The sequence below is a fragment of the Dryas octopetala genome, chromosome 1 (assembly GCF_963921425.1).
Source record: "Dryas octopetala chromosome 1, drDryOcto1.1, whole genome shotgun sequence".
NCBI lineage: Eukaryota > Viridiplantae > Streptophyta > Magnoliopsida > Rosales > Rosaceae > Dryas > Dryas octopetala.
The window spans coordinates 20,105,222-20,117,387 of record NC_141366.1 but is presented as its reverse complement, the minus strand read 5'-3'; the positions used below and the strand labels follow the sequence as shown (position 1 = coordinate 20,117,387).

General features: G+C 35.2%; 2 protein-coding genes and 1 pseudogene across 3 annotated transcripts; all 3 read left to right on the top strand.

Annotated features, from left to right (window-relative positions):
* The first annotated feature begins 235 nt into the window (after nt 1–235).
* Nucleotides 236–2,811, top strand: LOC147298970 (RAB6-interacting golgin (DUF662)). Its single transcript, XM_086238669.1, has 4 exons — nt 236–515; nt 1,395–1,505; nt 2,334–2,414; nt 2,576–2,811. The coding sequence occupies exons 1-4, from the start codon at nt 261–263 to the stop codon at nt 2,648–2,650; spliced, it is 522 nt and encodes a 173-aa protein (XP_086094795.1). The 5' UTR covers nt 236–260; the 3' UTR covers nt 2,651–2,811.
* A 649-nt stretch (nt 2,812–3,460) lies between these two features.
* On the top strand, nt 3,461–8,041 carry IPT2 (tRNAisopentenyltransferase 2). Of its 2 annotated transcripts, none has more exons than XM_086238659.1 (10): nt 3,461–3,742; nt 3,838–3,917; nt 4,249–4,317; nt 4,598–4,670; nt 4,833–4,954; nt 5,459–5,533; nt 6,044–6,463; nt 7,167–7,242; nt 7,376–7,530; nt 7,675–8,041. In XM_086238659.1, exons 1-10 carry the CDS (start codon nt 3,511–3,513, stop codon nt 7,816–7,818), a joined length of 1,446 nt encoding a protein of 481 aa, XP_086094785.1. In that variant the 5' UTR covers nt 3,461–3,510; the 3' UTR covers nt 7,819–8,041. The 2 variants fall into 2 exon arrangements, with proteins under 2 accessions (XP_086094785.1, XP_086094777.1); XM_086238651.1 differs by having other exon boundaries at nt 7,367–7,530.
* Nucleotides 8,042–8,976: 935 nt separating this feature from the next.
* Nucleotides 8,977–11,048, top strand: LOC147298968 (pentatricopeptide repeat-containing protein At3g02490, mitochondrial pseudogene; annotated as a pseudogene).
* Nucleotides 11,049–12,166: the final 1,118 nt, after the last annotated feature.

The window sequence follows — 12,166 nt, the reverse complement described above, 5'->3', positions numbered from 1 at the left end:
TTAATTATCTTCATTTTGCTAGAAAATATTTGAAATTCAAATCTCGTTCTCCAAATAATTAAAAAAACAAAAGAGCTAGCTAGCTCATAATTGTAATACAATATATTCATGTTGTAAAGTGAGTTGGGTTTTGATGGGTTCCATACCTTTAAAGCTAGCCTTTGTCATAACCACCTATAACAGGAGAAAGATAGCCATCATTTGAAGGGAAAAGAGGCAGAGAGAGAGAGAGAGAGAGAGAGAGAGAGAGAAGGGAGGCAATGGCAACGCCAAAGCAGATATGGGAGCAGCAACAATCGCAGATGCAACGTGTGAAGAACTCCGGCGCGATTGTCAGTTACAACGGCAGCCCCATGAACGATGACAAGGAAGAAGAGATGTCAAGGTCTGCATTGGCTATGTTCAGGGAGAAGGAGGAGGAGATTGAGAGGAAGAAGATGGAGGTGAAAGACAAGGTTCAGTCTCAGTTGGGACGGGTTGAAACAGCAACTAAGCGCTTGGCTGAGATTCGGGAAGTAAGTCAATTTTACATTCAAATAAAAACATGTACCAACATATGATGAAATTAATTTTAAATAGGGACAAGTAGCACAAATGAAAGTTTTGGTTAAACAAAAAATTAAGTACAAGGGATAAAAAGAATTATCTTGGCTAAATTACAGTTTTCTTCTCTGTAATTTGTTCGGTTTAATTTCTACTTTTGTTTTTATAATTTTTTTTTTTTTAATTTTCTCGTTGTAGTTACCAAAAGCTTACACCATTGGTCCAAGCTAGTCGTTAAATCTATTAATTTTTCATCAATTTTAGTGCGCATACCTATTATGTGCGAGGACATGTTAATCTTTCTTTATGCTCTAAAAAAAAAGATTCAAAACTTCTTTGCACGTCATAGATGCGCGCACTAAAATTGTCGAAAAACTAAGAGAATTGAAAACTTAGACCAGCGGTGCAAACGTTCGGTAACTATGAGAATAAAACTGAAAAGTTTTAGACAGCATGGAGGAAAAGTGGAAACTTGGGTAAACTAGAGAGAAGAAGGCCTTATTTGTCCAAAAATCTTATAATGATCCATTGAGTGTCTGAAATAACAATTTTGAAGTTGTATAATTAAACAGCTAGGATTCAAATGGTCTGTTTTTTTTTAATTACAAGTTTCTATCTTTTGCACTTTTGATCAATAGATTAGATGATGTTCAAGAATTTAATGTTTTGGGCTTTCTCTTACCTACAATATATGATATCTACAATATATGATATTGGATTTGGATGAAGAAACATAGCTTTCAACTTATGTAAAATGATAAGTGTGTTTATAATTTGTTCATCTAAAACTTGTCAATTAATTAGTGATGTAATATAGAGGTTAATTACTTCAAAACTATGATATCTTTTAGGAGCTTGAAGCACTGACAGATCCATTGAGAAAGGAAGTTGGAATTGTTCGGAAGAGGATAGATGTAGTTAACAAAGAGTTAAAGCCGCTGGGGCAGAGCTGCCAAAGGAAGGTGACTCTATCTTGGCCATTTTCTCTATGTTGTTTTTTCTTCATGCTCATGCTGTTCTATGGGAATTACTAATGTTATTATAAGAAAAGTAGTTTATCAAGAGGCATTTTAAAAAACAAAACCTAAATTCTTAAAATGGAATCCTTGGTCCTCCATGTATATTTAGGTGAAAAAAGTTTGTGTTTACTCATTAATGTGCGACATTAATTCATTTGGTATAGCAGTGAAGAAGTTTGATTTGTTTTTTTTTTTTTAACACATTCAAATATTTATAATCAATTATCGAATCAAATTAATTCATTTGTTACGTCAAGTAGTACTCTTTGTTCATCCACTATGTGTCTGTTCTACCTTTGATGATGATCATATGTCATGTAGTACTCTAGCTAAGCCATCAGCTCCCATACTATTTGATGGGTTCAACCCCCCATATTTCACCAATATTGTTCCTAAATTCATCATTTTAAAAAGTTTCGAATCTTTCGATGCAACTGAAGAAAATATTTAACTAATATCTTCAATATTGGACAAGTACTTATCTGATGTAGGACAATTGTTTTTGGTTCACACAATTCCTAACATTCTCAAACGTACACTTCACATACAATATTATTAATCATAATCATTCATATTATAATCATTTACTTAAATATTACGTAGAAAATGATCAAATGGGATTACTTCTACAGTTCTATTAGGCAGTAAATACCTCATACAAGCTTCGATTCTGTCACGAAAATGCCCCAAATCAATATTTGAAGCAAGATTTTTGTTTCTTCTTAGCTTTAGCCTCAGACCTTTGATGTTCTATATGTTGGTCACATGCAGGAGAAAGAATACAAGGAAGCTCTTGAGGCTTTAAATGATAAGAACAGAGAGAAAACTCTACTAGTTGCCAAATTGATGGAGGTGAGTATTCATTCTTGCTTGCAAATATAAGTAATTTATTTATTTATTTTAATAACAGCTTCATAATATGAATATACTCGAATCTTCATAAATTGATCTCTAATGCATTTATGTTTCCCTACATTAATTTTCTCCCTTTTTGTACATACTTTTTTTTTCAGCTTGTGGGTGAAAGTGAGAGATTGAGGATGAAGAAGCTGGAGGAGCTGAGCAAAAATGTAGAAGCTCTGCGTTAAGATGTGCTAATTAATAAAGTTTCAAAGTGGGCTGTGCATGTGTGCTGTAATTAGAATCTCTTTACTTGCATTTGATATATAATTTGTGATTGACTGATTTCTGTCTTTTTATTATTTCACTGGTTATTCAAGAAAGGTTTTGTCTAGCATGGATACAAACACCCAACAATGTTTGCCACTGATACCTGTACTTTAAAATTGTGTATAGAATTGTGGGATATGTTAATTTGTCTGCTAATGAAATTATGAATTGCAAAGGCCCAAGGGTGAACCTAAAAAAATTGTGAATTGAAAAGTCATACCGGATGCACCAAATTTTATTCAAAAGTTTGGTCATCAACTGATATTACATGTCCAAATCATCCACTTCAAGAAACTTTTTACCATACAGCTGCTTGCACTACAAATATCAAATCTAATAGTTTAAAACTATACAGTACTATTAGAAATTGTAACTAATGATCAAATATGATTTGTACCACATACAACTCTAAAAAATAACTAATGGTCAAATGACTCAAATTTGATCAGTACCACATACAACTGTCTGCACCATACTTTTACTACGACCCTTTTTTCCCATTGTACTTATCCCTCTTTTTTTTTTTAATTTATTTGCAGACTAAAATGAAAGTTTTGGGGAAAAAAAGCCTGACCCGGTCCAAGTTCTCTTCCAAACTTTTAAACCCAAGTCAATGGGCTAAAAATGAACAAAAAGGATATTGGGCCCAAATCCCTATGTTCTTGTAGTAGTAGAAGTCCAAAGATTTTTATTTTTAGTTCTTGGGACTGATTGTAACAAAGATTTTACCTTTACAAACTGTGGAGAACTGGAGAAGACACAGAAAGAAGAAAGAGAGATGCAGAGTGGTGTGGCTGCCACTGAAACAACGCAGGGAACCCAGAACCCTAGACCTATTGAAGAGAAGCCAAAGGTGGTGGTGATAATGGGACCCACAGGCTCAGGAAAGTCCAAGCTGGCCATTGATTTGGGAACCCACTTCCCCATCGAGGTCATCAACGCTGATTCCATGCAGGTCTACGATGGTTTGGATGTTCTTACCAACAAGGTTTCACTTCATGAACAAAAGGGTCTGTACTACTCCTTCCTTTCTTTGTTTCTTTCTTTATTCTTTTTAATTTAAAAATTGTGGGTTTTGATTGTGGAAATGGGTTGCATAATGTAGGAGTGCCTCATCATCTTTTGGGGACTGTGGGCCCGAGTGTGGAGTTCACAGCTAAAGAGTTTAGGGACTCTGCCATTCCTGTAAGTGTACCACTTCTATTTTCAGTGTTTTTAGTGGTTTGCTTTAAATATAGTGATTGTAGGTTGGTAATGCTCATCATGTCCATTTCCTTTGGCTTAGGATATGAATCATATCCAACTGTATATGCCAGCTTTTCTCTTATTGAAACAACTGCAAATGCAAATTTTGAGAGGTCGAAAACATGTTCTACTTTCATGTTGCAAATCTCTATGTATACTGTCATCTGTGTATTTTTTTTTTTTGCATTGATTCAGTATTCCAGCTAAATTGCAACCTTTGTATATTTCTTTCTTTGTATTTTTTGAATTGACTTGGTGTGTGGTTTTCCAGCTCATCAATGAAATATTGTCTCGCAACTGCTTGCCGGTCATAGTTGGGGGTACAAATTACTATATCCAGGTAGAAGTCTGTTTCATTTGTTCATTTAGAAGTTGAGAAGTTAAACTCTGTCGCTATTTTTATGCTTAATGCACCATTCTCTTGATATTGTGTAACTTTTGTTATTTCAAAGTTTTATAGTTGATTGGCCCAGAACATAATTGCAGCCACCTCTTTTAACTCATGCATTGAATATTGTATATTCCCATTTAATTCATATGTTTGCCAGTATGTTTCTTTTTTGGTCTGGATATGTTTGCCAATTCACTTACCAAATTTTATCTATTACTACTGTACTCAGGCTCTTGTTAGTTCATTCCTTTTAGATGACTCAGTAGAAGATATGGATGAAAGCTATTTAGGTGACCATGCAGGTAAATAGCAACTTTTCTGCTTCAAAATTCTGTTTTCACAATTAAGAAACATCTCACAGTTACTTTTTTATATGTTATTTTTATAAGTAATCATCTTTTTTCATGAAAAGGAAACACACTGATGTTTACTTTATTTTTTCTTTACATATTTTTTTCCCACAGGAGATGGACAACCACAAGTGGAGCTGGTTGTTGAAGTAGACAGTTCCAATTATAATTATGATCATCTTAAAAGCATTGATCCAGTTGCGGCAAACAGAATCCATCCAAATAACCATAGAAAAGTAGGTATACAAAAACTATACATGTTAAGATAGTCAAATTTGAACTTGAATTTCATGTATTTAGGATGACTTTACTAGTCAACTATCTCTTCATATGAGGAAGTGACCAATAGATTATCACATGGGGAAGTAGAGATGCTCAGATGCCTTCAATTTTAGATTGCCTTTGAAGTAATCACTATGTTACATGTGCTGAACTTTAGAAATGTGTGTGACTTTCTTTTTCTCTTAATTATTAATTTTCGATAAAGATTACAAATGATTTGATCCTTCTGGTATTATACATGTTAAGTGGAGCAGTATGTTCTGGTATTAATAATTTTCAAATTTTGACTTAAGTGAGTCATCACTCAATAATTTAGAATCTTTGTTGTTGTAGATGCTTATATATGAGTCCCCTCTTTGATGGTAATGAGTCACAAGCTTATATGATGTGTCTGATACCTTGTAGCAGGACATGTGTGTTTTATTGGCACATCTTATAAATTGTAGTTTCTTTTGCAGATTAGTCAGTACCTTAGCCTGTATACTCACCATGGTGTTCTTCCTAGCAAACTTCTTCAGGGAGAGGCTGCCAAGGTTTGTAATCCTCCTTTTTCTCTTTCTTGAGATATTCTGGGTGTATTCTAGATTATGTACAAGGGCTTGTCTGGGAAATATGTGCTTCACTGTTAACTGAACCCTCTTTTTCCTTCTTGAAGGAGCCATTTTTTAATTCAGACACGCCATCTTCATGAGTGGATGAATTATGGTTGTACTTTGATTTTGACATTTTGTTATGATTGGATCATTCTATCTTAGCATATTGCACCAGATCTCCTCTTATTTGATTTCTATTGTCCATTTTCTTTCAACCAATGCATTCCGTGCCAGAGTTTGAATTGCAACATGATTGCTTATTACTTCAGATTGCTTGCTGATCATATATTAGGTATCTGGATTCTTTTGATTCATACCTTTTCTGCTTTTGTAGTCGGAAATATGATTGCTTAATAAACATTGAGATCAAACGTCCCTATGCTCCTTTTATTGAAATATAATAATCAGATTAAACCAACATGATCTTTGATCTTGCATGCGGCTGGGCAGAACTGGGGTCAAGTTGATAATTTCAGATACAATTGCTGTTTTATATGTGTGGATGCTTCTCTCCCTGTGCTGGACCGATTTGTGGAACAAAGAGTAGATTGCATGATAGACGCTGGGTTGCTTAATGAGGTCTATGACATTTTCAATCCGAATGCAGATTATACTCGAGGTTTGAGGCAGGCCATTGGTGTTCGGGAGTTTGAAACTTTCTTAAGAGCTTACATTATGGAAGCCAGTGATGAAGGCAATCATTTGATAGATGAGTCGATGTCCTTGAAGTCAGTAGACCTGGCTAATAAGATGTTGAAAGAGAAAATGTGTGTGATCCTGAATTCCTTAGATGATAGCCAACCCAAAATTGTGTTAAAAGAAGCTATTGATAAAGTAAAATTGAACACCAGAAGACTAATTCGTCGTCAGGTAACTTTATTTTTGTTGCATTCTTACCTGAGTTCATATGCCTGAATTTGTGCTGAAATGTTTTTCGTACTCTTCATTATATCTGTTTGCAGCTTAGAAACATTCCTTTGGGTAAACTTTATGAACATTTGGCCAATGTACTTTATGTATACAAGTATTTGCAAATCCTGAACAAAATTGTTTTCTTCCACCACTTCTGCTGTTATTGATCCTTGGAAAATATTCAATATGTCACAGATTTATATATCTATTTAATGAAATATGCCCTTGATATTTTGAGAATGTTAGTTCTAGATATTTTGAGCTATAAGTTATCTTTTGCACTTAAAAAGTCTTCTCTTGGTACCAACTAGCTATGGTCTAATAGTATTTCTCTCCACAATGTTGAAGAGGTACCAAGTTCAAATCCCCCCCTCCCCTATGTAAAAAAAAAAGGTTTTGGTAAAATTCTCTTCCCCAAGTATTTTCTGTATACCAACGGCAACTCTATGCTTTGTTCTTTTGAAGAGATATTCTCAATAATTGTAAATATACAAAGTTGAGAAATTAAGAAAACAAAAGATACTTTTTGAGTCCTTTGTTAGAGCTTTCATATGAAGGCAATCTCGCAACCATATAGACTGTAAATGTAGTAACTTTTTATTTTGCTTTCTATAAATTGAAAACAGAAACCCTTTGTAATGGAGTTTTGTTGTTTTTACAGAAACGAAGGATAAATCGACTGGAGACATTGTTTGGATGGAACATAAATTTCCTTGATGCAACGGAATCCATATTACGTATGGCTTCTGGGGTCTTTTCTTTTTCCTAATTTTGTTGTTTGTTCCTCTTGTTGTTCCTTTTGCACGATGATGTGTCAACTTCACATCTTTTCTAAAACGTATAACTCATTACATATTCTAGGGAAATCAGACGATAAATGGGCTGCAGAAGTGGTTGGACCTGCTGTGGAACTGATTCGATCTTTCCTTAACCAAGATGCAAATTTGGTGCCTGATTTGGGTGCCCCAAACAGCACTGGCATGAATATGATTCAAAGGGACTTGTGGACTCAGTATACATGCAAGGTTAGCAATGGTTGAATTACCGAAGGGCACTGTTTTTTTGTTTTGTTCAATTTCTTTCTCCTAATTTAGTTTTTTGTGGTGCTTGAATTGACTATTTAGTTGAGTTTGTCTAAGTTGGTATGCAAATTACTTTTCCATTTGTAGGCCTGTGGTGACAGGATACTTAGGGGAGCACATGAGTGGGAACAACACAGGCAGGGTCGTGGCCATCGCAAACGAATTTCTCGGCTTAAAAAATCTCAAGGATTTTGCTCACCGGAGCAGCAGCAGCCTCAACAGAGGCAGTAGTTAGTGATCTTCTATTTTTCGTCATAAAGGAAAAGAAAAAAGCTTTAACAGAAAAGGGGGAAAAATCATAGTGCCCAACATTGAAACTAATCCATTCAGTAGAATTCAGAGGAATCATCCTCAATGTATTTTGTTTACCCTTCGGATTGTTTCCCCAAAAAATAGTTTCACGAAAAAGGATTTTGGTTGTATATGCTTGTTTGAATAGAAAACTGTTTCACTGTGGGGTAAAGAAGGTGTTCCCTGACATATTTTCTTAGTTTTTGTCCGGAAATATGATCTTTAAGAAAAGAAGTTTTTGGCTGTTAAAATCATAACCAAAACATAGACAAAGAACAAAAGTTTGTGGATAAATCCACTTGGATTCTCTGGACCAACTATATACTCACACGTGGCTTGACAAAGTCTTATGTGGCACATTGATATTTCAACGGTTGACTTGGTGACACATCATCCACCTCATCATCCTAGTTCAGCAATATCTTCCTTTGACTCCACTATCACACTCTGAGCCAAGCAGAACTCAACCACTGCACATTTGACTGACCCAACGGACTGCCCCAAAATTATTCAGCTTGGCTCAGTACTGCACTATTGCATAACATCTTCTTGATCCGACTTGCCGAAGTAGTCTCACCTTATACTTGGAGAATCTACATATTGCCGCATGTACGACTCAACTCAAATATTCTACTCTCACCGCCCTACCAACAGATTTAGATATTATTCTCAACCACACTCAAGTGTCTGTGACCTGACATTCTATGATCACTGACACACTAGCTTCAGATGGGACACTTATGACTATCAACTATCACTAAGTCATTCTCAGTATTGCATACCATCTTCCTCATCCGACCTGCCGAAGTAGTCCCACCTTATACTTGGAGAATCTACATATTGACACATGTATGACTCAATTCAGATATCCTACTCTCATCGCCCTACCAGCAGTCAGCAGATTTAGATATTATTCTCAACCACACTCAAGTGTCTGTGACCTGGAATTCTATGATCACTGTCACACTAGCTTCACATAGGACACTTTTGACTATCAACTATCACTAAGTCATGCTTGCATTCAATGTTGCTTTTCTTAGTAGCTGTGCATGACACTCTTCAAAACCGACAACTTGGCTTCATCTCCATCGCCCAACTTGTGAAGGTGAGAGATTGAGCTCCAAGTCGTATAATTCGATGCCAGGTATTTTAGGAGTAAATGGGTTTGTGGAGGAATTTTGGGATTTGGTTGATGCTATGAAGAATTAATAAAGGGTACAGTGTATCGAAATGGGTGCACGATAGAGTGTTAGAAAAATTTGAGAGGGATGGGTTGGATGGTCATGCTGAGAAATTGAGAGAAGTGTATGCACCAGGGTCTTCTTATAATTTCTTAGATAAGCTTTGCTCAAGGGTGTGTAAGATTGTTAAAAGTGAGGTGTGGAGTGATGAAGTTGAGAGGCAATTACGGGATTCGGATGTTGCATTTTGGAGTGGTATGGTTAAGATAGTGTTGGAAAATCTTGCTACAGAGCCAGCAAAAGCCCTGATATTTTTTCGGTGGATGGAGGAGAGTGGGTTGTTGAAACATGATCAAAAGACTTATAATGCTATGGCAAGGGTATTGGGAAGGGAAGATTGTATTGATAGGTTTTGGAAAAAAGTTGATGAAATGAGGAGCAACGGGTATGAACTGGAGTAGGAGACATATGTTAAGGTTTTGGGGCGATTTTGTAAGAGGAAACTGACTAAGGATGCTGTGGACTTGTATGAGTTTGCAATGGCTGGTACAAATAAACCTTCCGTGCATTGTTGTACCTATCTGTTGAGGAAAATAGCAGGTGGATATGGGTCTACTTTGTAGGGTTGTGAGGATCTTCACAGAGAGTGGGAATGTGTTAACCAATTCAATGCTCAATGCAGTCCTCAAGTCTCTGAACAGTGTTGGTAGATATGGAGAGTGCAATAAGGTGTTCAAAGCAATGAAGGAAGGTGGACTTGTAGCCAGTGGTAATTTACAGAGAAACATTGCTTTCCGGCTTAGTAGTGCTGGCGAAAAGGAAGGTGTAATCCTGATCACAAGACATGGGCCTCCTTAATTGAGGAACATTGTGTAGCTGGTGATCTTGATAAGGCTTCTGATTGTTTCCCAAAAATGGTTGAAGAAGAGGGGGTTGCCTCTGCTGGTTCTGCTTTTGATTTAATTGTAAATGCAAATTGCAGAAAGAACAGGGCAATAGATGCATACAAGTTCCTCAACGATTTGGTGAGTGAAAGGCAGCTCAAACCATGGCATACTACATACAAATTGTTGATTCGTATGTTATTGGTTCAGGATGGATTTAAAGATGCTCTGAATGTTTCTTGTATTGTACGTATTCCATGAGGTTAATGTTGTAGAGCATTTGTTTAAAAAATTTTGGATTCAATTTTTCTTTTTCCAGATAATAAGCTTTTATTCAACCAACTGCATGACGATATACACAACTAGCTTCATCAATATTGTGATTGATGCAGTCCATCGATCAAACAAGTACAAATATTAAAAAACCAAAGGTACAAAACATTGATAGAAAAAAAAATAGGTACAAGCAAACGGTGCACAGCTGCACCAGCTTATCAATCATTCAATCAAGGAAAATAAATAACAGAGCATTAGTTGACGGAGAAAAACTTGTCTAGAGCTGTTCTGCCACGAACGCTCCAAATGTTGAGTGGCAATATAAAGTACTGTTATGTGGTGTAAACAATTTTAAACAAATTATTTTGTCCCGCATCTATCGAAGCAAAACAATTAAAATCTATACATACTTATTTCTTAGAAGCTTGTAAAATCTCATTATTAATAGATCTATTTCATCGCATAAATCAAATGAGATGGTTGAACCATTTGAAGCCGATATAGCATGAGATCCGTCTCTTGATATTTGGCTTCAAATAGTCCAACCACCTCATCCTACACATTTTTCTGCACCTGGTTTAAGCCTGCATATATAAAGCCAAAAACGTATAACATCCCTCTACGTAGAACTTGTTTATGCCAACTCTCGTTCCCTTTAGATCTCTAGATCTCTTTGAAGAGAGATATATTATATATAATATATATATAATTTTTTGAACTTGGAAATTCTTTCTAATATTGAAAAAAGATTCTACTAAATGAATAACTAGTTGATAATATTGATTACCTATTCTGAGAGGAGCATGATTCTCCGTGGTTTTCAATATTGCAGTATCTCATATCATATTATCTTCCTCCATCTTCAGCGTTGTATGGCTTAGTTATGGGGTGCAACCCACTTCACTGCTTCGAGCTAGCTGGAGCAACCTATAAATAAGGCTATCTTATTAAAACTTTGTTCTTTTGTTTGGACCACATCTTACGGAAAGAGTAATATACTAATATAAGAGGATAAAAGAAATCACTGTCAAATAGCACTTACTCATGTAAGTATAAGAAAGGCTAGTATCCATAAGCAAGATACATGTGTCATAAGAATTGTAGAATAAATTAAAAATAAACTCAAAAGGTATATATGACTTTGGGTAAAATTCAAAGATTTTTCACTTTCAATTTAAATTTGTTTTGATTGATGTATCATATATGTCATGTTGTATTATTTTTCTTCTATACGTTTTGATGAGTTAACTCTATTACTCAACAGTCTCATATTGTCTTTATATTTTCAAATGATAATTTTTAATGTTGAATTAATAAATATCATATTTTAAGTAATTGTCAATTAACAATTATGATTATGACCATTAAATTTTTTTTATTTAAAATTATAATTCCTATATAATGGCCGGTGAGTGTGTGATCATTTCTTTTGGACGGGGAAACGAGAATCACTTGGCCAGGAGAACTACCATCCAAACATCATCTGAAGCAATTGACAGAGAATCTTGCACGTGGGTGGGCTGCATTATTACAAACTCTAGGACAATAAACAAAAGAATTACTATAAAAGAGATTCATTTGGTTTGCAAACACAAGAATTTATTGGTTGTTGATAATTACCACCATAACTTCCATGTAAATCCTCTAAAGTTTTATCCAATCTTTAACTACATATATTTTAAATGTAATAAGCATGACTATTGATGTCATGAATAGTACATTGTGTGATAGAGTAATACTATTTAGACTAAATAAAGGGACCAAATTAAAGCGATCAAGTGAGATGTCACTTGAAGAGATGTGGAGATGAGGACTACATAGAGATGATGACCACCTTCTCAGGTAACACCTCACTTGATTTCTCTCATTTGCTCACTTAATTAATTTGATCCAAATAACATTAACTCTTGTGTGATACAATGGATATGATCGATGCATGCATGAGCA

Bases quoted from the DNA above. Each gene is read 5' to 3' on its own strand.
- LOC147298970 (XM_086238669.1), top strand. From the start codon at position 261: ATGGCAACGCCAAAGCAGATATGGGAGCAGCAACAATCGCAGATGCAA. The intron at 516-1,394 runs GTAAGTCAATTT...GATATCTTTTAG, and splicing joins GCTTGGCTGAGATTCGGGAA to GAGCTTGAAGCACTGACAGA. The intron at 1,506-2,333 runs GTGACTCTATCT...GGTCACATGCAG, and splicing joins GGCAGAGCTGCCAAAGGAAG to GAGAAAGAATACAAGGAAGC.
- IPT2 (XM_086238651.1), top strand. From the start codon at position 3,511: ATGCAGAGTGGTGTGGCTGCCACTGAAACAACGCAGGGAACCCAGAAC. The intron at 5,534-6,043 runs GTTTGTAATCCT...GCGGCTGGGCAG, and splicing joins TTCAGGGAGAGGCTGCCAAG to AACTGGGGTCAAGTTGATAA. The intron at 7,243-7,366 runs GTATGGCTTCTG...TACATATTCTAG, and splicing joins TGCAACGGAATCCATATTAC to GGAAATCAGACGATAAATGG.